The 24,570-nt window shown below is 42.2% G+C and overlaps 3 protein-coding genes across 4 annotated transcripts in view; 1 reads left to right on the forward strand and 2 right to left on the reverse strand.

Moving 5' to 3' along the window:
• The window catches only part of LOC106581430 (TOG array regulator of axonemal microtubules protein 1), a 33,237-nt gene extending 30,375 nt beyond the window's left edge, over nucleotides 1–2,862 (reverse strand). Inside the window, exon 1 of the mRNA XM_014163521.2 lies at nucleotides 904–2,862. Within this exon, the coding sequence (XP_014018996.2) occupies nucleotides 904–1,932 (1,029 nt within the window). The 5' untranslated portion in view covers nucleotides 1,933–2,862. The remainder of the gene's footprint in view (nucleotides 1–903) is intronic.
• A 2,183-nt stretch (nucleotides 2,863–5,045) lies between these two features.
• Nucleotides 5,046–14,532, forward strand: LOC106581578 (kelch-like protein 28). Its single transcript, XM_014163735.2, has 6 exons — nucleotides 5,046–5,162; nucleotides 6,422–6,682; nucleotides 8,351–8,988; nucleotides 9,100–9,543; nucleotides 10,318–10,526; nucleotides 10,636–14,532. The coding sequence occupies exons 2-6, from the start codon at nucleotides 6,422–6,424 to the stop codon at nucleotides 10,797–10,799; spliced, it is 1,716 nt and encodes a 571-aa protein (XP_014019210.1). The 5' UTR covers nucleotides 5,046–5,162; the 3' UTR covers nucleotides 10,800–14,532.
• A 59-nt stretch (nucleotides 14,533–14,591) lies between these two features.
• Nucleotides 14,592–24,501, reverse strand: LOC106581668 (uncharacterized protein C14orf28 homolog). Of its 2 annotated transcripts, XM_014163915.2 has the most exons (5): nucleotides 24,259–24,501; nucleotides 20,807–21,331; nucleotides 18,374–18,463; nucleotides 16,482–16,616; nucleotides 14,592–16,245 (listed from the first exon to the last, which is right to left on the reverse strand). In XM_014163915.2, the coding sequence occupies exons 1-5, from the start codon at nucleotides 24,342–24,344 to the stop codon at nucleotides 16,062–16,064; spliced, it is 1,020 nt and encodes a 339-aa protein (XP_014019390.1). In that variant the 5' UTR covers nucleotides 24,345–24,501; the 3' UTR covers nucleotides 14,592–16,061. The 2 variants fall into 2 exon arrangements, with proteins under 2 accessions (XP_014019390.1, XP_045571263.1); XM_045715307.1 differs by lacking the exon at nucleotides 18,374–18,463.
• Nucleotides 24,502–24,570: the final 69 nt, after the last annotated feature.

The following is a 24,570-nucleotide window of genomic DNA, read 5'->3' on the forward strand; positions in this document are numbered from 1 at the left end:
GCATATCAAGAAGCTGTTTAAATAGCATGATCATTACACAGGTGCACCTTGTGCTGGGGACAATAAAAGGCCACTAAAATGTGCAGTTTTGTCACACAACACAATTTTTGCACCCTCCCTCATTGGCATGCTGACTGCAGGAATGTCCACCAGAGTTGTTGCCAGAGAATTGAACATTGCTCTACCATAAGCCGCCTCCAATGTCATTTTAGAGAATTTGGCAGTATGTCCAACCAGCCTCACAACTGCAGACCACGTGTATGGCATCATGTGGGCGAGCGGATTGCTGATGTCAACATTGTGAACAGAGTGCCTCTGTGGCGGTGCAGTTATGGTATGGGCTTAAGCTACAGACAATGAAAACAATTACATTTTCAATGGCAATTTGAATGTACAGGACTACCGTGACAAGATCCTGAGGCCCATTGCGATGCCTATTTTTTTTTTTTTTAAGGTAGCTGTGTCTAACAGATGCATGTCTGTATATCCAATCATGTGAAATCCATAGATTAAGGCCTAATGAATTTATTTCAATTGACTGATTCTCAAATTAATTGTAACTCAGTAAAATCTTTGAAATTATTGCATGTTGCGTTTATATTTTTGTCCAGTGTTATTGATTCAGTGTAGACATGCTTGGGGTCGTTTTCATCAGGTTCCTGCAAACTAATATTTGATAGATTTGTACTTTAGGTGGTAGCAAACCTCATTCTATTTGCACCATATTCAATAGAATTATGGTGCTTCTACAGAAATAAGATTCTTATACCTATATAGCCTAGAGAGTATGTCTTGATATTTCTTTCTCTAATGAGACTTTGGTAAATCAAAACAGCTAAATGATAGACCAGTGTCGTCATCAGACTTTTGCTTGATGTAACCTTGCCGTCATCGATGACCAACCTGATCAGAGGATTTCCCCTTAGGGGCACTGCGTGGCTGGGTGTTCACTGTGGAAGGGAGGCTTGACCTCTCCCAGGGCAGCTTGTTCTTCCCTTTGCCTGCACTGAATATTCTCCTCTGCAATGGAAGGTCATCAACGAGGGAGCCCAAGCTTCCATAACCATGATACAGCCTGTCAGAGTCTGGTTCTGTCCTGATGCTCCTGATCCGCCCACCATTGAGCACCCACTCCAGGTCAGCTCCCGACCCAAACTGCGGTGAGCATCGTTGTCCTGGTTTAGGGATTACAAGGGCGTACTCCACCATTCCATCTGAGGACAGTCTGGGAAGTATGTGCCTGGCTCTTCTTGCTTGCACAGCTGCCATAAGACCCTCCACATCCCCATTGAGCTCAACTCTGTCTACAGCCTTCATAAGGGGCTGTTTTTTCCCTGTGTCAAGGCAATGGTCAAAAACGGCAAATAGTTCTAGGGCTGCATGGCGGACCTTCTTCTTGCTGTCTGCCAGGTATGGTGCAACTTCAAAGCAGAGGCTGGGGATGTTGAAGTCCTTCCTGGGGTGGGTGAGCATAGCTGCTGTGATGATGTTGATGACATCCTCTCTGACCCGGGAGTTCTTGTGTCTCAGGTGTCCAATGACAAGGTCCAACACTTTCTGTGGCCCTACAATTCTAGTCAATTGCCTGAACACATTCATATACTCATTCCTGGTGACAGCGCGGGTGTCCCCAAGGGTTTTCAGAGCCACACACACTAATTGTTTGAAATATTTGTCTACATTGTAATCCAATTTCTGGATGAGTAGGTTTATCACCTGTAAAGTGCCATACAAGACTTTGAAGTTGCTGTCATCTAGAAGTCTGCGGAGAAAATTGATAAACTCCACAATACTGTCTGAGGGGACTGGCTTCAAGTCCAATCCAAAGAGGATATTTTTCAGCTGTTCCACACCATTTGTTCGATTTTGGTAGTTTTTGAGGTCTAGGAGCTTTTCGTGTAACTCTTGGGGTATCAATCCAAAAATCATCATTGATGGTCCTTTGGATGTGGTCAAAGGGGAAAATCTAATGAAGCATTCACATTTCTGTGAGGACAGCAATATTGTTCTTTACTTTGAATCGTCATCTTGGTGGGTAGATTTAGCCTCTTCGATGCTGTATTTCACAGTGGCAATACTGTGGTTGCCGTCCAGTACAATTGCACTCAGATATGTCTTTATATGGTAATAGTCAGTTCAACAATAAGTTTTACACCTGTAGGCAGCTGTCCAAGCATAATCAATGCATTACATTAAAATACTTCATATTTGCAGCTTCTTATGAATAAATGTTCTTTGTTTTGTTCTACGAGACAACTGGAACGTGAACAGTGAAAGCAACGTTGAGTTGGAATGTTATATTTTAAAGCCCCTGTTCTATTTCAGCTAACTGCATTGGTAACTAGGTAGCCCACTAGATGTTTCCGTTGCTTCTAACATCATTCCTTGTTCAGAAATGGAGTGTCAGGGCGACGTCGCTGCCAGTACCTCTTCTGATTGATGTTTTCCATATAATTCATTATCATAGATAGCTTTTGGCTACGTCTTCAAGGCTTGCGGTTGAGCAGCAACCTGGTGGTGGCTAGCTTGGGTAACTACTTAACGTTAACTGGCGAAGTTAGAAAACAGACTAATTCGGACTTCGCATTCCCATTAGTCGTTCAAATTTGACGTCCGGGGTACGAAAACGTTTTCCAAATCTTCATGACCTCCTCGGTTAAATGTCCGATTAATAATACTCATAGAAATCCCCTTATAACTGTATGAGATTCTATGTTGAATGTTTGTAGCTAATCTAGCTAGCTGCGCTGTAGTAGAGACATTCATCGCCGTAGCCCACGCCATGAAGCATCAAAATGGCGAATACAACATGACACAACGGACCGCTTCCATGGTGACGCGAGTGGTAGGTTGAGAATCAGATGGAATTTGATGTATACCATTCCAGGGTTTCTTTATTTTGACTATTTTCTACATTGTAGAATAATAGTGAAGACATCGAAACTAGTACCTCCACTACTTTTAGTACCTGCTGGTATACTAGAGCTGGCCGATATGCCGTAAAAATCACCTCAATTATAATTATTTTGATTATGGGTGAATCACGATATACAGTACCAGTCAAAAGTTTGAACACACCTACTCATTTAATGTTTTTTCTTTATTTGTACTATTTTCTACGTTGTAGAATAATAGTGAAGACATCAAAACTATGAAATAACACATATGGAATCATGTAGTAACCAAAAAAAGTGTTAAACAAATCATATATTTTATATTTTAGATCCTTCAAAGTAGCCACCCTTTGCCTTGATGACAGCTTTGCACACTCTTGGCATTCTCTCAACCAGCTTCACCTGGAATGCTTTTCCAACACTCTTGAAGGAGTTCCCACATATGCTGAGCACTTGTTGGCTGCTTTTCCTTCCCTCTGCGGTCCAACTCATCCCAAACCATCTCAATTGGGTTGAGGTCGGGTGATTGTGGAGGCTAGGTCATCTGATGCAGCACTCCATCACTCTTCTTCTTGGTCCCTTACACAGCCCTTACACAGCCTGGAGGTGTGTTGGGTCATTGTCCTGTTGAAAAACAAATGATAGTCCAAATAAGCGCAAACCATATGGGATGGTGTATCGCTGCAGAATGCTGTGGTAGCCATGCTGGTTAAGTATGCCTTGAATTCTAAATAAATCACTGACAGTGTCACCAGCAGAGCACCATCACACCTCCTCCTCCATGCTTCACAGTGGGAACCACACATGCAGAGATCATTCGTTCACCTACTCTGCGTCTCACAAAGGCACTGCAGTTGGAACCAAAAATCTTACATTGGGACTCATCAGACCAAAGGACAGATTTCCACCGGTCTAATGTCCATTGCACTTGTTTCTTGGCCCAAGCAAGTCTCTTCTTATTATTGGTGTACTTTAGTAGTGGTTTATTTGCAGCAATTCGACCATGACGGCCTGATTCACGCAGTCTCCTCTGAATAGTTGATGTTGAGTTGTGTCTGTTACTTGAATTTCTGAGGCTGGTAACTCTAAAGAACTTATTCTCTGTAGCAGAGGTAACTCTGGGTCTTCTTTTCCTGTGGCACTCCTCACGAGAGCCAGTTTAATCGTAGTGCTTGATGGTTTTTGCGACTGCACTTGAAGAAACTTTCAAAGTTCTTGAAATGTTTCGCATTGACTGACCTTCATGTCTTAAAATAATGATGGACTGTCATTTCTCTTTGCTTATTTGAGCTGTTCTTGCCATAATATGGACTTGGTCTTTTACCAAATAGGGCTATCTTCTGTATACCGTCATTGTAGGCCGTCATTATTAATAAGAATTTGTTCTTAACTGACTTGCCTAGTTAAATAAAGGTTAAATAAAAATAAAATAAAAATATACCACCCCTACCTCGTCACAACACTGATTGGCTCAAACGCATTAAGAAGGAATGAAATTCCACAAATTAACTTTTAAGAAGGCACACCTGTTAATTTAAATTAATTCCAGGTGACTACCTTATGAAGCTGGTTGAGAGAATGCCAAGCGTGTGCAAATATGTCATCAAGGCAAAGGGTGGCTACTTTGAAGAAGAAGTATAAAATATTTGTTTAACACTTTTTTGGTTACTACATGATTTAATATGTGTTATTTCATAGTTTTGATGTCTTCACTATTATTCTACAATGTATAAAATAGTACAAATAAAGAAACACCTGGAATGAGTAGGTGTGTCCAAACTTTTGACTGGCACTGTATTGCCCATCAGTACACGGTATACCAGTAAAAACAGATTCATAGATTGATATGGTGGGCACCTCTGCATGGCACCAGAGGAGAGTGCAACTTCTTGAGAAGCTGATGACGCTGTCATCTCCCTGTATCTGCAAATTCATGTCAATTATATACATCAAACACTTAATATCAATGATAGGATTTTTTTTATGCTGATCATTTTATTTTCATGACACCTTGTTGGGTATTGCCTTCTTTCCCTTCTATCTCTCCCCTAACTTGTATATTGTATTATGGTTGTGCACAAAAAAGACGATACATTTAAAATCTATACAAAATAGCTACAAAATTACCATTCCCTCTGAAGTCGCCCGCGCGCTCCCGGAAGTTACGCCGCATAAAGTGTTTGGCGTTTGTTTCCTGACAGACGCTGGGGTTCCTGCCGCTACTGCGATAAAAACAGCTATTGTCGGGACATCTGACGCTCAACACAGGTTTGTCTCCGTTGCATATGCTTGTAAATGTTTGGACATATGTAGTAGCTATCAAACTTCACAACTGATTACCGCTCAACTAGATGGAGATCAATGTATAGCTTGTTTAGTACTGTGTTTATTTTTAGCATCAAATTTGCACTGGCGTGCTCTGCAGTGCCAATGCATTGGACATAACATGCCCTTGTTATTGTAATTTCTCACAAGAGGCCGCAGACCCCTCGTACATCCGATAGCCTGGCTATTCCACCCTACGCCAATATTACAATGTTGTAAAATTAATATAATAAAATTAATATAATATTCATCAGCGGATCTGAAACATTTGAACAGTACTTGTGGCTTGCAAGGCTGATGCTAAGAAAGTGGACCGACGACGCCAAGGCAGCAAACGTTAGCTCGCTAACGAACGTTACTGGACAGATTATATTTCAAGGTAGCTGTCTAAACTAGTCAACGGATATTACCCTTCGCTTGAGAAATGTCATGTTTATTTTTTACGTTTCTATTCTACAAGCCGTCGAGGAGTTTTGAAAGAATTTGATCACCGAGATTTGGCAAATAGATTGTTGCGCTAGCTGGCTACTAGCAAGGTTAGCGTGTTTGCTCGCTCAGCTGAGCTATAGCTACAGTATCTAGCTAAGCAATTGTAGACTAGTTTGCTAACAACGTTTGACAGCTAGTTGATCTTGGCGATTTTGAGGCGTCACTCAAGCTTTGTCCATTGCTGCGAAGATGCTAAATACTAATGGCATAGCTAGTTACATGTTACTATTATTTAGCAACCGGGGTTATTAGCTCACTAGATGAGCCAAACAGTAGAGTGAAATAAGTATTTTAATCGTGAGGATTATTAGAAGTTTAAACTGATTTCTTATATTTTCACCGTGAACAAAATAATTAAAAATCGGTTTGTTTCATCTTCCGTCAGGACAGTTTTGCAATGCCAGCCTATGTGATGAAACTTGGCCATGTTCAGGGTTACACATGTCATCACACATTCTGATAATATCTGGTATGCAGTGCACTGCCACTGCATACAGTATGTTGTACTTGATTCAGTTAACTTATTGGCATGACTTAGGTGGCTCACATTGCCAGATAATTTCCTTGCAAATTGCTTCTAAGTCATTCCCTTAGATTTCACCTGGAGAGGAAAATGTGGTCTTGAGTGTCTTCAACTTGTCCATAGTTCTGTGCTTTTTCTCCCTTGTCTTTGACAGGATGTTAATGATGTGCATTTTTTCCCCCCCCATAAGATGGACCAGCAGGCCCAGTCCTACATGCTTGCCAGTCTGACGCGGCCCCACTCTGAGCAGCTGCTGCAAGGCCTCCAGCTGTTGCGGCAGGACCATGAGCTGTGCGACATTGTGCTGCGAGTGGGGGATGCTAAGATTCATGCCCACAAAGTGGTGCTGGCGAGCATCAGCCCTTACTTCAAGGCCATGTTCACGGGAAATCTGTCAGAGAAGGAGACCTCTGAGGTGGAGTTCCAGTGTGTTGATGAAGCTGCGCTACAAGTAAGGCTCAATTAAACAAATCAAATGTTATTTGTCACAAGCACAGAATACAACGGGTGTAGACCTTACCGTGAAATTCTTACTTACAAGCCCTTAACCAACAATGCAGTTCAAGAAAGAGTTAAGAAAATATTTACAAAATAAACTATTAACAATAACTAGGCTTTATACAGCGGGTACCTGTACAGTGTCAATGTGCGGGGATACAGGTTAGAGGTAATTTGTACATGTGGGTAGGGGTGAAGTGACTATGCATAAATAATAAACAGCGAGTGGCAGTGTAAATAGACCGGGTGGCCATTTGATTAATTGCTCAGCAGTCTTATGGCTTGGGCGTGTAGAAGCTGTTAAGGAGCCTTTTGGTCCTAGACTTGGCACTCTGGTACCACTTGCCGTGCGGTAGCAGAGAGAAGTCAATGACTTGGGTGATTGGAGTCTTTGAAGAAAAAAAAAAGGGCCTTCCTTTGACACTGCCTAGTTTATAGGTCCTGGATGGCAGGAAGCCTGGCCCCAGTGATGTACTGGGCCATACGCACTACCCTCTGTAGTGCCTTTCGGTCAGATGCAGTTGCCAAAGCAGGCGGTGATGCAACCGGTCAGGATGCTCTCGATGGTGCAGCTGTAGAATTATTTTGAGGGTCTAGGGACCCATGCCAAATCTTTTCAGTCTCCTAAGGGGGAAAAGGTGTTGTCGTTGTCTCTTCACAACTGTCTTGGTGTGCTTGGACCATGAGTTCGTTGGTCATGTGGACACCAAGGAACTTGAAACTCTCGCCCCGTGTCACTTCTGAACCGTCAGTCTACGATCGGCTCCTTTTTCTTGCTCACATTGAGGGAGAGGTTGTCCTGGCACCACACTGCCAGGTCTCTGACCTCCCTATAGGCTGTCTCATCGTTGTCGGTGATCAGGCCTACCACTGTTGTCGTCTGCAAACGTAATAATGGTGTTGGAGTCATGCTTGGCCACGCAGTCGTGGGTGAACAGGGAGTTCGGGGGGGGGGGGGGACTAAGCACGCACCCCTGAAGGGCCTCAGTGTTGAGGATCAGCGTGGCAGATGTGTTGTTGTCTACCCTTACCACCTGGGAGCGGTCCGTCAGGAAGTCCAGGATCCAGTTGCAGAGGGAGGTGTTTAGTCCCAGGATCCTTAGCTTAGTGATGAGCTTTGTGTGCACTAGGGTTGTTGAATGCTATGCTGTAGTCCATGAACAGCATTCTCACATGGGTGTTCCTTTTGTCCATGTGGGAAAGGGCAGTGTGGAGTGCGATTGAGATTGTGTAATCTGTGGATCGGTTGGGGCGCTATGCGAATTGGAGTGGGTGTAGGGTTTCTGGTCTGATGGCGTTGATGTGAGCCATGACTAGCCTTTCATAGCACTTCATGGCTACCAACGTGAGTGCTACGGGGCAGTAATCATTGCACTTATTGATGAAGCTGGTGACTGAGTTGGTATACTCCTCAATGCCATTGGATGCATCCTGGAACATATTCCAGTCTGTGCTAGCAAAACAGTCCTGTAGTGTAGCATCCGTGTCATCTGACCACTTCCGTATTGAGCGAGTCACTGGTACTACTTGCGTTAGCATTTTTAAGATTTCACTGTGTTTACTAAAACAAGCCTTTTCCGGCTTTTTCCATATCATGATTGTTTCATTTTCCCTCCTGTAGGCCATCGTTGAGTATGCCTACACTGGCACAGTATTCATCTCACAGGAAACGGTGGAGTCCCTACTGCCAGCTGCTAACCTGCTCCAGGTCAAGCTGGTGTTGAAGGAGTGTTGCTCTTTCCTAGAGAGCCAGCTAGATGCTGGGAACTGTATAGGCATCTCTCGCTTCGCTGAGACCTATGGCTGCCATGATCTCTGCCTGGCTGCCACTAAATTCATCTGCCAGAATTTTGAAGAGGTGTGCCAGACAGAGGAGTTTTTTGAGCTGACACGGGCGGAGCTGGATGAAATAGTGTCAAATGATTGTCTGAAGGTAGTAACAGAAGAGACTGTGTTCTATGCCCTTGAGTCGTGGATCAAGTATGATGTCACTGAGCGGCAGCAGCACCTGGCTCAGCTACTGCACTGCGTCCGCCTGCCTCTCCTCAGTGTTAAGTTCCTTACCCGCCTCTACGAGGCAAACCACCTTATACGAGATGACCACGCCTGCAAGCACCTGCTCAACGAGGCTCTCAAATACCATTTCATGCCTGAGCATCGGCTCTCCTACCAGACGGTGTTGTCTACACGGCCACGCTGTGCTCCCAAGGTGCTCCTTGCTGTTGGAGGCAAGGCTGGACTCTTCGCCACCCTCGAGAGGTAATGCTGAACCCCAAACAGTAGTTCAAAATGTTTTTTAGCAAATATTTCATATGAATTGGAAATACATTTGTTAAATGCAACTAATGTTCTCATTTCTTTCTCTTGTAGCATGGAGATGTATTTCCCTCAGACGGACTCATGGATTGGGCTTGCCCCTCTCAGTGTGCCCCGCTATGAGTTTGGAGTGGCATTGTTGGACCAGAAGGTGTATGTGGTGGGTGGCATCGCCACACACATGCGACAGGGCATTAGCTACCGGAGACATGAGAGTACAGTGGAGAGATGGGACCCTGACAGCAACACCTGGTCCACAGTGGAGCGCATGGCAGAATGTCGCAGCACCCTGGGGGTAGTGGTCTTGGCTGGGGAGCTCTATGCCCTGGGGGGCTACGACGGCCAGTACTATCTACAGTCTGTGGAAAAATATGTCCCCAAGGTGAAGGAGTGGCAGCCTGTGGCACCCATGACCAAATCACGCAGCTGTTTTGCCACCGCTGTGCTGGACGGCATGGTCTATGCCATTGGAGGCTATGGCCCCGCCCACATGAACAGGTACGTTTTAATATGTCAATCTGCGGTGGAATTCATTGATTTTAACAGGTGGTTTTGCTCATGCTTTTGAAATACTATGCCTACTTCAACTTGCCGTCAACCTCCATTTGTTCCTACACATGGTAATGCTCACATCAGGAAGGTTATTTATGTAGACCCCACAAGACCTTTTGAGGTCTGATCCATCCATGGAAAGAGTTTCAGCCAACCTTTCAATCATGCTCTGTTACTAGCCTGCAATGCAATGCATATTCTGTAGGATCAAGAGTTGTCTTCTTTTCAGACAGACATAGTTGCTTTTGTGGAACAAGAGCTCTCTTGCTGGTTAGACCCCTGTTGTTGTCTTTGCTCACTAGAGAGAGAGGTGTTGTAGTTACCAGTCTCCTTGACTCCCCAAACCCCTCAGGAGAATGTGTTTGGACAGGGAAGCTGTGGGGACAGTCTCCCATCCCCCCCAACAATGTTGTTGTGGGTTTCATTACTTGATATTTACAGCAAAATATAGAACTGGAATAGATGGCCTCATTAAATTGAGCTGTGATGACAATGGCACAGCTATATAGTATCTAAAGGCAAACAGGACCAATGGTGAATTGTATTGGCTTAGATTCAGAAAACGTTAGTCAGTCATATTCTTTTATATGATGGACTATTGGTATTAGGCTTGCTACTGTACTAACCTGTTAAAAGAACAACTGCAGTGATATTGTCAATGCAGTGTAAATGTGTCCTTTTATTGACCAAGTTTTATTTCTTGAACTCATTTTACTGCAGTGTGGAGCGGTATGACCCCAGCAAGGATGCCTGGGAAATGGTAGCCCCCATGGCAGACAAACGGATCAACTTTGGTGTTGGAGTCATGCTAGGGTTCATATTTGTGGTTGGGGGACACAATGGGGTATCACATCTGTCCAGCATTGAGAGGTATGACCCACACCAGAACCAGTGGACAGCCTGTCGGCCTATGAATGAGCCACGCACAGGTGAGTTGGGAAATGACTCAAACAAGGTTTATTATTTTGATGCAGAGAAGTTGACCTTTCAGATTGCATGGCCAGAAATAACCATTTTATAAAATCCATATTTTCCCAGGGGTTGGCTCAGCGATTGTGGACAACTACCTCTATGTGGTGGGGGGTCACTCGGGGTCATCCTACCTGAACACTGTCCAGCGGTACAACCCCATCACAGACAGCTGGCTGGACTCTAGTGGCATGATGTACTGCCGCTGTAACTTTGGGCTGACTGCTCTTTGACCCATGATACCCCTGGGTAGGACTCCTTAAGAGAAGAGTTGGACGAAAGGCTTTTCTTTTCTTTTTTCCCCCCCCGTTCATCTCCGGCAGGCTGAGGGCGGTGCCACACTGCCGTGAATCCCGGCGAGCGAGCTTGCTGCTGGATGAATGTGCCCGGCTGGCGACAGGGGACCACAGAGATGGCCAGAGTGAGAAGGGTCTGGTTTGGGTGGAGGAAGGAGCGGGGCAGATCACCATGGATCTTGTCACAGAGATGACCACTACTGCTGCTGGACCACAACGAGGACTCTGCCATTTTACAGAGGGCTGTGGGAGAAAACTAAGTTTAAAAAATAAAAGTGTAGACTTCTGTTTGCCATTATTTCTGTTAAACACTCCAGACTCTTTTTCTTCTTCCTGCTATGAGCAGAACATGTGTTCCAATTTTCTGGATCCTTAAAGTTTGTGTGTGCGTGTGGCGCAGAATGTCTGTATGCTTGTGAGTAGATGCATGTCAGATTAAATGATTGTTATTTTGTCTCTGTGTGCTGGACTAAAGCTCAGGCAAGGTGATTGGCTCACACTGAGTTTGAAATGTCTGCATCTAAATCAGTGCTTCACAAAGAGAAATTGGAATCTTTATATATTCACTTAAAAGGGCTGCCTTTTTTTCTCTGTAAAGAAATAGATATGAATATATCCTCTAGTGCATTGCCTGTAAATGTTTTTTGCACTGGGTTACTAGTGTGTGTGTGTGTGTGTGTGTGTTTGAATCAAGGGTTGAAGGATAGGTTAGGAAGGATAAGCAAACCCCAATGAATTCTCCTGAGAGTACTTTCCACCTGTCTGTTTCATCCTTGGAGAAATTCTGAGACCCCCCCCCCCCATGTTACAGCTTCTATTACATCATCCTGTGGTAGGGTCACACTTCATCTTTCTTCATAAGCATTCAAAAGTGACCCTGTCCCTCTTCACTGCTGGGTTTGTACGCTGCTAACTGGTGCTATATTCAAGATTCTCTTATTTTTATTTTATTTGTTCCTGTTACTGTTGTAGATGTTGGTTGTATACTAATGTATATGCCCCAATTTGACAAGCTCCCATGCAATAGACAGTGTCTTTACTTTGAGCCCCATGTTAAATTGAACTCTTTAGGCAGTCTATCGATACATTACTGATCTGATGCTTTCAGTCTTTAGCCCCAGGGATGCCATCCGTTAAGCTATGGTTTGCCTGAAACATTGTCCCTGCATTTAAAAAGTAGTGGATCTGGCTGCCCACTTTCACTGCCAGTTTCCTTACAAAGAAAGTCTGAGATTGCTGTGCTTTAATGGGTTAGGAACAAGCCTCTTGTTTAGCATGTGAATGATCCCTACACCCTCTCTGCTTGCTTGCCACCTCTCTGCTGAAGCATGTGTGAGGAGCTGCATGTGGCCAAGGCCTTCCTGACGAGCTCAGGGAAGAGTGCATATACACAGCCTCATGAGACGTGCCAAAATATGCTTTCACAAGTCTGGTGTAACTTTGCCACCTACAGACAGAGCTACAAATAGCCTTCCTCTGTGTGCCAGAATCAAAAGGGTTATTTTCATTGCTAATGTATGGTACGCGTGACATACCGCCCTGCTGTCATATGGAGGGGTGGATGCAGTGTTGTCTCTGTCAAGGGAAATTCTCACTGTCAAAAAGTCTTTGACAGACCAAGGGCATGGGGACAGAGCTCAAAGTGCCCCCCCCCACACACCAGTCTGGGTGTTGTAGTTTTGGGTCACTCTAAAGGGCAGGTAACATGAGGCAATAGAGAGCTGATGTGTAAACCTCAAGAGTCCCTGTTGGTCAGAATGAGAGTTGTTTCCTTGTATCGTACATTATAGATGTTTGCACATGTGGAAAACTTAAATGGAGCTCTGCATTGCACTTACCAAACTATTTGATACGTAGTGTAATTTCTATTTGTACATAGGTCTCGATTTAGGTTAATGGCATTTAGACAATGCAATATTGTTTTCAGTGGATACAATTTTTGCTTTGAATTTGGCTTCCTCAAAGTCAAGGTGTCTCATTGCTGTGATGTTATTACGTGGCATGTCTGTCTGTTCACATGTTTATACTGTCTGATGAAAGACCACTGTTATTCAAACCTTTGTTTTCCTCATCCCACTTGTCTTTGGGAACATTTCCAATGTGTGCCTGTCAGTTCACATGTACTAGGAAAAGTTTGCAGACAAATGCATTGTGTACTCCAGTAAAAATACCAGTTATTGTTTTGCATTTTTCACAAGTAATGTAAGATTGGCACAAAACTTTGACTGTGTATGGGTCTTGCTCTAAGCCATCTTATCTTGTCGGTCTCACCAGAGAGCAGCCTTGCAGTTACAGTACTGCAGTTTTGTGTGTTCTTCCATTTAACACACTTGTCAGTTGTGGTTACAAATGACAGTACACTTTAGCTCTTACCCTCTAACTTTACCTTGGACTATTTAGTCTTGCTCTAGCAATAAGAGGCCGAGTACGAGCTTGTCCAAACAAGCATGTGAGTTCTTCACTTGATGAGGACTCTTTTTCAAAATACTTCATTTATTTTTGGTTGAGTCTTAGGGGTAGTTAAATTGGATTTAAAGGTGCCATGGTTAGATGGCTGCTGCTGCTGTTTTTTTTTCTCATCCTGGAATAGTGGGCTTTATCATTTCACACTGGAAACATCTCCAGCAATCCTGTCATTTTCTTTCTCTATGTTTTTTAAAGTTGTCACGGGATGCAAGTAAATGGTGAGCCATTTTAACCTGCGTGACTGTACAGCTCCTATTCTAAATGCATACTATTTATCTGCATAACTATGAAATGATTCTGTCATTTCTTCAGATTTTATTCATTTGGAATAATGTGAATGCAAATCCAACATTACAAACAAGCAATTGGGGAAATTTTACATCCTTGGGAGATCCTAAGATAGACGAACAGTGAATTTCTTGGGGGTGAATAAATGGCCATTTCATATAGTTCAAAAGGATCTAATACTTTTTATTTTAAACATTTGCCATTTATTGAATATTTCTTCCATTTAGATTGTGTACTTTTTAACTCTTGATGTTAGGTAAATGAGTCATTTGTCTATCCACAACAGGCTGGTAGAATGAGCCTGAACATCAGAACAGTGAAAATCACGCAGGCGTGATTGTCTGCAGCTACCATCTATTGTCAAGCAGTTGTTACACTAGCATGTAGAGAGAGGTTATCCTTGTGGGGATATTGAAAACCACAATGTTAGGGATGTATTTATACTGACTTATTTACTGCGTTGGAGGGAAAACTCATGGTCATACGTGGAATCTGAAAACGTCAAACTGCAAAATGAAGGGATATATAAATTTGTGTGAAGTTCATTTACTTATTTATCATGGCCTAACCATGTCTTGTTTTGCCACCTCTCACCAAAGTGCTTGTTTTAAAGAATGCAGAGGGAGTACTAATATCAAGTCTGGAAAAGACGCACTGCTGTCTCGTGTCTAAAAAAAATAATAATAATTGAAACCGATGTCAATGTTAGCCAAATGAACACTGCTTCATTTACATTTCCCATGAGTGTGTCTGAAGGTGATATTTTTGAATTGTATATCCTGTGGATTATTACTGGAACTACAAGAACCTTGCTGTATTTTCCCCACATTTTATCATGCTTTGAACATTTTAGCCAGTTTATTTATTTGGTGCAGTTCTACCCTGTTAAAATGAATAAATGCCTGCTTTAAAGGTACGCTTTGTCCTTGTCTCTAGTTTCTTAGTTTTATGTACAACAAACCAACATACAAATGCTAGAATATAAAAATATTTGTATTGCTTTTTAAGACTTCAATGACTGCATAGAAAGAAAAAAAAACACCATTCAATACATGAACAAGGATTGTTGCTCAAAGACAGTTTCATTATTTAGTTCTGACAAAGATGAAATTGGCAGAGGTCAATGCTTAACATTACATTGTGCATATGAAGCCTGTGATGAGCAGTAATGTTATTTCCAAATGATCAAATGCATCAATCACATTTGTATGCTAATATTTACTAATGCTTTGACATCTTGTTTAGATTGGAATGTAACAATTTACCTTATTGAATTGTGCAGAATAATTTGAATTCAGGGTATAATATGCTACTGTGAAAGGCAAGCACTCAAGAAGCACTTCTGTAACATCACTATGCTGGGGTACTTGTAAGTACTAGTAATTACTTACATTTAAGACAGAACTGATTTTATCCAATGATACATTGTCACACAATTTATACAAATATTTGAGCAGGTATTCATTTTAATACAAGTTAACGCTGTGTGACTCACTTCCAAGTTGAAGCCCAATGGACAGCTTAAAACAAGCAAGTAAATCAAGGATAATGATTGAATTTCCACAAAATGCAAATACTGTTTCAAATGTTTTTAAACAGGGGAAATAGTACAAAAAAAGCACCAGTTTGATCTGAGGTCAGGACTAGTATGCACAAATGGATTGTAGTAGATGAGTCCCGTACAATCTCAGATGCTTCACTAGTCTAGCCTACACCCTGTTGACAATTCTAAATCAAAGTTTAATTAGCTGAATTTGCTTCTCTGAAAAGTGCAACCACTTCCCCCAAGACAACCAAACACGCTGCAAGCAAACTCTTAATTTTTTTTAGCAGTAAAGCTATTTAAGGTTGAGTTGATTCTTCAATATGCATACCTCCCCAGAACTATTATAGTCCATGCATATATTCTTGGATTCCAAGCATGCCCAAAGAGAAGATGCACTTATCATTTTGCACAGTGAGTGTTTGAGGCAACAGTCAGGCAAAATGGAGCACATAATTCCAAAAAGTAATCTCAAAGTATAAAAACAAAACAAGGAAGTTGTTGACATGATCTCCTAAAAAGTTTGGAAATGTGGTATAAGCCTTTTCAAACTAGATAAAAATGTCATTAAATATGATTAGGTGATAAAAGTATCTGGTAAGAGCTCAATGAGTAATGGAAGACAAAACCATCGTGAGCTAAATGTAAGGTAACTTGGATACTACTTCTGTGAATGAAGGGCAATAAACAGGAAGGTGTTAGTGTGCAATTTTCAAAAGATGCCTTCCTATCAGTGTCTAGTATCTACCTCCTTCCTTCTGTGTCCTTACTGGACCATGGTGACACAATTGGGGTCAATTCCTTTTCAATTCAAGTAAATTTAGGAGAATTTATTTTCATCCTGAAATGATGGAATGAAAAATGGAATTGACCCCATCCCTGCTTGGTTACATTAGTGCATCTCATTTGTCTGAGGCGCGGATGTAGACAAGGGAAGAGAGAAGGAGGAGTTCAGGGGGCTTGTTTAACAGGATCAGGTTGTCGCTCCTCAGCCCGTCATAGTGCATCCAGTAGCCATCTATCTGGAAGGCTGCAGAGTAGTGATGCTCCTCCTTGTTGAAGAGTGTGGCGCCCTCCAGTGAGTACCTATGGAAAAGCAGAGAGTTGCAATTGGATTTTTCTGCATGTTGAAGACCATTCTCGCATACCAGAAATAGCTTCAGGAAATCGGTGCAAATAGCAAAGTACATGCAAGTAGGTGCTGTTTAAACAAAATAAAAACAGATAGCTAATCAATTACATTTAACATCCAGGGAGAAAAATAAACAGCACCTAAGACAATGAGGCTGGGATATGAGTCCTGCTCTACAAGATTTCTTTACCTGTGTTGGGATAGGGCTAGATGGTAGGGAACATAGGACAGCTCCTCAGACTTCCAAAGCTGCATGTTGAGAATGACAAAAGGAGGTGGTCCATGGCAAAAGACCCTCTGAGAGAACTCCCTCAACCCATTACACCTGAAGAACAGACAGTTAGTCAGAATCATAGAAAGAACATAAGAAAAGATGGTGATTCAACATTAAGTCTCTGAGGTGATTTGGAAAGCCACAGACAATCAACAATATAATAAAACTATTGGATTAAAAGCTAATGATCTGTAATAGGAACAAAAACAACATATATACATTCGGAAAGTATTGAGACCCCTTCCCTTTATGCACATTTTGTTACATTACAGCCTTATTCTAAAATTGATAAATAATTCCCCCCCCAATCTAAACACAATACCCCATAATGACAAAGTGAAAACAGGTTTTAGACATTTTTGCAAAAAAACAGAAATACCTTATTTACACAAGTATTCAGACCCTTTGCTATTAGACTCAAAATTGAGTTCAGGTTTCATCCTGTTTCCATTGATCATCCTTGAGATGCTTCTACAACTTGATTGGAGTCCACCTGTGGTAAATTAAATTGATTGGACAGGATTTGGAAAAGCACACACTTATCTATATAAGGTCCCACAGCTGACAGTGCATGTCAGAGTAAAACCAAGCCGAAGGAACTGTCCGTAGAGAACCAAGAACCGATGGTCACTCTGACAGAGCTCCAGGGTTCCTCTGTGATGATGGGAGAACCTTCCAGAAGGACAACCATCTCTGTAGCTCTCCACCAATCAGGCCTTTATGGTAGAGTGGCCAGACGGAAGCCATTCCTCGGTAAAAGGCACATGACAGCCCGCTTGGAGTTTGCCAAAAATGCACCTAAAGGACTCTGATGAAACCGAGATTGAACTCTTTGGCCTGAATGCCAAGTGTCACGTCTGGAGGAAACCTGGCACCATCCCTACGGTGAAGCAAGGTGGTGGCAGCATCATGCTGTGGGGATGTTTTTCAGCGGCAGGGACTGGGCGATTAGTCAGGATCGAGGGAAAGATGAACAGAGCAAAGTACAGAGATCCTTAATGAAAACCTGCTCCAGAGCGCTCAGGACCTCGGAAGGTGACAGCACAACGACCCTAACAGGACAACGAACCTAATCACACAACCAAGACAACGCAGGCGTGAGTTCGGGACAAGTCTCTGAATGTCCTTGAGCGGCCCAGCCATAGCCTGAACCCGATCGAACATCTCTGGAGACCTGAAAATAGCTGTGCAGAAACGCTCCCCATCAAACCTGACAGAGCTTGAGAGGATCTACAGAGAAGAATGGGAGAAACTCCCCAAATACAAGTGTGCTAAGCTTGTAGCATTATACCCAAGAAGAAGCAAGGCTGTAATTGCTGCCAAAAGGTGGTTCAACAAAGTATTGAGTAAAGGGTCTGAATACTTATGTAAATGTCATATTTTAGTTTAAAAATTTTATAAATTAAGAAACATTTCTAAAAACCTGATTATGCTTTGTCATTATGGGGTATTGTGTGTAGATGAGGGGGAAAAAATTATTTAATAAATTTGAATAAGGCTGTTTACGTAACAAAATGTGGAAAAAGTGAAGGGGTCTGAATATTTACGAATGCACTGCACTAATGTATACCGTACATGTCGGAGTATCTTTTAATGTGTATATCAAACTATATTTTTGTCATGTAATACTGTATAAATACTGTATAAAAGTACCATGCATGTAAAAATGTATGAATAATGTATATGTAACAAAATAGCGATTAAAAACTAAAATGTAAAACCAATTTACTTTTGTCCTCCGGAGAGGGGGTGTGGTGGATAGGCCAATATATATATATATTTTTTTTTTTAAACATTATGTCTCTCACCCCAGTTCTTTGCAGAGAATGATCTTGGGACAGAAGAACTCATCCACAGCTGACTGAATGGGATCTCTAGGGGGCAGCTCATGAGGAGGACTGGGATGGAAGAAAAAGGGTAAGAAGTCTAACTCTGAACACCATGTAGTGAAACCAGGTAAAAGCAATGATCCTTTATTGATGTCACTTGTTAAATCCACTTCAAAATCAGTGTAGATGAAGGGAAGGAGACATGTTAAATAATTATTTTAAGCCTCGAGACAATTGAGACAGATTGTGTATGTGAGCCATTCAGAGGGTGAATGGGCAAGACAAAATATTTAAGTGCCTTTGAACGGGATATATATATTTAACTAGTAGGCGTGTGCACCAGTTTGCCAAGAACTGAAACGCTGCTGGGTATTTCAAGCTCAACAGTTTCCCATGTGTATCAAGAATAATCCACCACCCAAAGGACATCCAGACAATTTGACAACTGTGGGAAGCATTGTAGTCAACATGGGTCAGCATTTCTGTGGATGCTGTCGACACCTTGTAGAGTCCATGCCTCAACAAATTGAGGCTGTTCTGAGGGAAAAGGCAGGGGAGGTTCATGCAACTCAATATTAGGACGGTGTTCTTAATGTTTTGTACACTGCGTATTTATAATTATCTCAAGGTAGTTCATCTGTGTCGTTTTCAATGGGAGCAAATAAAGCATAGTGGGTAGAACAAGCAAGGAGGGGGGCTGAGCAAGCACGCGCTAGTGAGATCCTATTGTCGCGTTCTAGCATGCATTTCAATATTTCTGTTAGAAAAATGTCTTCTCTGTGAAGTGCGCGTGTGCAATAACTAAATTCGCCCTTGCACTCCTTGTAAATCTACCTCATCCCCATAGTATTACTTACCCTCTTGCTCTTCTGCACCCCAGTATCTCTACTTGCACATCATCATCTGCACATCTATCACTCCAGTATTAATGCTAAATCGTAATTATTTCACCTCTATGGCCTATTTATTGCCAACCTCCCTAGATTTGCACATAGATTTTTCTATTTTTATTTTCTATTGTGTTACTGACTGTACGTTTGTTTATGTGTAACTCTGTGTTGTTTTTGTCGCACTGCTTTGCTTTATCTTGGTCAGGTCGCAGTTGTAAATGAGAACTTGTTCTCAACTGGCCTACCTGGTTAAATAAAATAAAAGGTGAAAAAAAATAAACGCAATGTTTTGTAACTTTGGCAGAGTGCACTAAGTTATGTAGACGTGCCTATGTTCTTAACAGATTGGAGTTTTGGGTACAGAAAACTGTATTGAGATTGGACTTTTTTTTTTTTTTTCGATTAGAAAAATGGGCAGAATGTCGGCCCAATTCCATAGATGGGTTAGCTGACAACGTCATGAGAACGAAGCACACGCTACAAATGGGGCAGAAGTCCATGTGTTGTGATTCTGGATGGCCTGATAGTTAGTTTCTTGTTATGGTTGCTGTCACGTGGGGAGTCATAAATTGCTCGTTTGTTGGTTTCATCATGTTCTTGATACCACGTCTTGTTATGAGGTGATTTCATGACAATGCTAATATGGCAAAAATTTGCTAGCTATCTAACCAACAACTGTCGCGATGTATTTGTGAGACAAGTGCTCATTGTGCAAATTTATTTGTTTTCAATAAACATTGAAGACAAAATATATTGTTTACAAGTTGTCAACAATCTAAGCCAATCCTGTCTGTTTTGCCCAATAGCTGCGCAAGCGTCGGTTTTGTTGCAAAAAAAAAAAACCCGTCTGTACTCTCCCACTGCTGGCCACACTGGGCGTCCTATCCTCACCATATTTGGTGGGGAGTGGAAATTCCAACCAGATGCTTCAGATTTATACATCCAGTGAAACTCTATCCACCACCGGTATCAGACTACATACATGTACTGTATTTACACTAACCTAATCCACGTAATCTCCAACCTGACAGAAATGTACCAATAACAAAAACTTAAAATAGCGGTTGGGATTTGGTAATGGGTACAGTATAATCCACTGTCGACATGCAGCCCACCGTGGGTAAACATGACTTTATAAGGCTCTGGCAGAGACTGGACCAGAGCTGTTTAGAAACCAACCACACTTCATCATTTCATACTATGATCATTAGAAAGCTGAACCTTATTTTAGTCAAGCAGCGTGTCAAGGGGGCGAAATAAAAGCCTCTTGAAGACAGAAGTGTAGACCAGCTGTCCAGAAGAATTAGCATTGCAAGCAATAGAGACATGGAAGGTCCTCCCATTTGAACTCATAGCTTTTTGGCTACCTTATTTATAGTGAATCGCTATTGGTTTTCATACAAATTAAGGATTACTGGTCTCTGATCAGAAGCTGAACAAGCTCTGGGAGATATAGTGTAAAGCAAATCCTCCCACACTGACCAGAAGTCAGATTTTGGCTTACAGCTTTTGCCTCTCTTACTTGATGTTGATGGTTTTCTGTATGAACTCCTGGAAACGAGCAGGACAGCTCCAGTTGGTGCACAGACTCTCCTGCATGGTAGACATCATTGTCTCCAAGTTCTTGGTGAAGTTCTCATGTTCGTTACCAAACAGGTCGATCTCCAACGCTGCATGGTGGATCACTGAGCGGTACTGCCTCTTGGACATCCTGTCCCAGATCCACAGCATCTTAACGGTGGTGTAGTCATACGAGTCCATCAGGTAGAGGAAATGCTCCACAAACTGCCTGCCCAGGAATATGCCCACCTCCCGGGGAAAGCTCTGGTTGTCTCTCAAAATGACATAAAGAATCATGAGGAACCCATCGATGGTGCAGGTGTTCTTTAGGCTTATCTTAACATACAGAGGGGTGCATGAGATGGCCTTCCTCCCTGCCCTGATGGTGTAGACGCCCCCCCATGGGAGCACAGGCCTCCAAAAGGAACGGTCCTCTTCATCATTGTTGTTGATGGATGCACGGATCTCCTCAAACAATGTCTTGGTCCTAGGGAAACAACATGAAGGTACGTTATCATTCGCTCTGGGTTGAAGTTACCCTTAAAAAAATTACTTATCCTTTACAACCAAATCAAAAAAATGTAAATGGAATGTTATAGAAGGGTCCAGACACTTTTTTTTCTTCACATTTTAGAGAAACTTACCCCTAACAGCATTCCCTCATTCTTGTTGTGTTGTATGGGGGCCTGAAAAAATATGAACAAAATCTCCCAAAACGTCCTTTTAGAGACGGCAAAGCTGTCAGTATTGTGATGCATGTCTTTTGATGTCGTTCCATTTTTCGTGTATCCTGCTGCTACAGGTAACTAGCAAAATAAAGGAAACACCAACATAGTGTATTAATAGGGCGTTGGGCCACCACAAGCTGCCAGAACAGCTTCACTGTGCCTCGGCACAGATTCAACAAGTGTCTGGAACTTCCTGTGTGGAAGCACCCCATGCTTTCAATATACACTACATGTCCAAAAGTAGGTGGACACCTCCTCGTCAAACATCTCATTTCAAAATCAGGGGCATTAATATGGAGTTGGTCCCCCCTTTGCTGCTATAACAGCCTCCACTCTTCTGGGAAGGTTTTCCACTAGATGTTGCAACATCGCTGCGGGGACTTGCTTCCATTCACAAGAGCATTACTGAGGTCGGGCGATTAGGCCTGGCTCACAGTCGGCGTTCCAATTCATCCAAAAGGTGTTTGATGGGGTTGAGGTGGGGGTTCTGTGCAGGCCAGTTAAGTTCTTCCACACCGATCTCAACAAACCCTTTCTGTATGGACCTTGCTTTGTGCACAGGGGCATTGTTATGCTGAAACAGGAAAGAGCCTTCCCCAAACTGTTGCCACAAAGTTGGAAACAGAATCGTCTAGAATGTCATTGTATGCTGTAGTGTTAAGATTTCCCTTCACTGGAACTAAGGGGCCTAGCCCAAACCATGAAAAACAGGCCCAGACCATCATTCCTCCTCCACTTCACAATAACAGCACTTACAGATGACCGGGGCAGCTCTAGCAGGGCAGAAATATTATGAATTGACTTATTGGACTTATTTACATCAGATGACCGGGGCAGCTCTATCAGGGCAGAAATATTATGAATTGACTTATTGGACTTATTTACATCAGATGACCGGGGCAGCTCTATCAGGGCAGAAATATTATGAATTGACTTATTGGACTTATTTACATCAGATGACCGGGGCAGCTCTATCAGGGCAGAAATATTATGAATTGACTTATTGGACTTATTTACATCAGATGACCGGGGCAGCTCTATCAGGGCAGAAATATTATGAATTGACTTATTGGACTCATTTACATCCTTATTGACTTATTACATCCTATGACGGTGCCATGTTGAAAGTCACTGAGCTCTTCAGTCTGGGCCATTCTACTGCCAATATCTGTTTATGGCAATTGCATGGTTGTATGCTCGGTTTTATACACCAGTCAGCAACGGGTGTGGCTGAAATAGCCGAATCTACAAATTTGAAGGGGTGTCCTCATACTTTTGGCCATGTAGTGTACTTTATATCCCTCATTTACTCAAGTGTTTCTTTTTTTTGAGCAGTGACCTGGAAAATGGACCGAGAGGTAGCGCTCGAGTCGCAACAAAATGGAATATAACGTTGCGGATAAAGTTTGGATTTACATAATTTCGTGTACAATAGCTAAAGAAATGCATCACTACACTGACAGCTTTGCCGTTTCTAAAAGGATGTATTTGGGTGTTTTTGGAGCCTTTGTTCATACTTTTCGGGGGCCCCCATACTACACAAGGATGAGGAAGTGATTTGCTGTTTGTGGTAAGTTAAAACATGTGAAATCACAAAAAAAGCTGTCTGGACCCTTATAACATACCATTTACATAAAAAGAAATAATAGAAATGTGGTTAAAAAAAAACTCCCAAAAAACACTTATCCTTTAAGCACAGTTCAATGATCAGCTTATACCCTCCTCAAATCCTTACCTTCATCTTCTTTATGATTAATAAGGGTTTACCTGCATGGGATTGGTTAAGGAAGGTATTCATAATTTACTAAACAATTAAAGTTACATGAGTGTGCATAGCAATACATCCCTCATGCCAGGGGTCATCCCATCTTGAAGCAAGCCAACAGTCAGATCTGAGGATGACATGCATAATTGCAATGCAAACCCTGGTAGCTAGTTACATAATGCATATTTAAAAAAAATATGATAAATGTTTAGTCAGCATAATTTAATAAATCGAATTGAAGACTAACATGGCAGCTAGCTATAATTAATGCTCTCCTGCATGTAACTTCGATACTTTTGACATTCAAGTTGCAACACACACTGGGGTGTGATCAGTCCAAACAGTTAACAACAACTAAAACGAGAGTATCTATTGGACAAATGCAGGTAGGTCCCTCCCCGTTTCGTTCGCATCCGTTTAAGTAACGTTTTGCAACAGAATCAGGGTTTGACTAGTCTGCTGCATAAATTCTCCTGACCTGCAGCTTTTTTTCCAGATTTGACATTTACGCATCAGGTTAGGAGAATTATGTTAAGGTTAGGAAAATGTTTAGGGCTAGCTAAAATACAAAAAAAAAAACAATCAACTTTGACGTTAATTTGATAAAAGCAGTATCCCTTCTAGCCATTACCACATAACCAGCGTAATGAATACGCCCCTGGTATACACCAGCTGCTAGTAGACGTTAGCTTAGCAGACCATCTAACGTTACTAGCTAGTTTGCTAACTATCTCCATTGTAACTAGTACAGTCTTCACCCCCCCGTTTTAGTGCCTTTAAGTGTGGATGCAATATTGCCAAATGTTGATGTCGGATTATCAACCAATGTTTTCAAAGATGTATTGGTTGGTTAGTCTAGCGAGCTAGATCACATGCAAGTTAGCTTAGCAGCAGCTAACTAGCAAACGTTAGTAACGTTACCTTTCAATTTGCAGACTATCTTCGGTGCTCGAAATCAGGGTTTTGAGGTCTTCTGTTTCGGTCAAAATGCAGAATTTGCTCTCCATCGTTCTCTGTATTTCTTCATGTCTTAATTCAGGCCAACAGCCAGAAATCTCTCTCTATAACCCTCGCGAAAGCTTGGCACTCAGCAAGCTTCAAAACATCCAGAGCAATGTCAAGTTACGCCCATTGCTTCGTCGTGACCACGCCTATAAACAGTGGTTGGTTTACGCCCTTCATCATCAATTCTTTCAGCAATTCAATGCTGCCACCTGCTGTCTGAGACATTTT

This window comes from Salmo salar, chromosome ssa01, assembly GCF_905237065.1.
Source record: "Salmo salar chromosome ssa01, Ssal_v3.1, whole genome shotgun sequence".
NCBI lineage: Eukaryota > Metazoa > Chordata > Actinopteri > Salmoniformes > Salmonidae > Salmo > Salmo salar.

Bases quoted from the DNA above. Each gene is read 5' to 3' on its own strand.
- LOC106581578 (XM_014163735.2), top strand. From the start codon at position 6,422: ATGGACCAGCAGGCCCAGTCCTACATGCTTGCCAGTCTGACGCGGCCC. The intron at 8,989-9,099 runs GTAATGCTGAAC...TTTCTCTTGTAG, and splicing joins CTCTTCGCCACCCTCGAGAG to CATGGAGATGTATTTCCCTC. The intron at 10,527-10,635 runs GTGAGTTGGGAA...ATATTTTCCCAG, and splicing joins TATGAATGAGCCACGCACAG to GGGTTGGCTCAGCGATTGTG.
- LOC106581668 (XM_014163915.2), bottom strand. From the start codon at position 24,344: ATGGAGAGCAAATTCTGCATTTTGACCGAAACAGAAGACCTCAAAACC. The intron at 21,332-24,258 runs GTAACGTTACTA...TTGTTTCCCTAG, and splicing joins GATAGTCTGCAAATTGAAAG to GACCAAGACATTGTTTGAGG. The intron at 16,246-16,481 runs GTAAAGAAATCT...GCTTTTCCATAG, and splicing joins CTAGCCCTATCCCAACACAG to GTACTCACTGGAGGGCGCCA.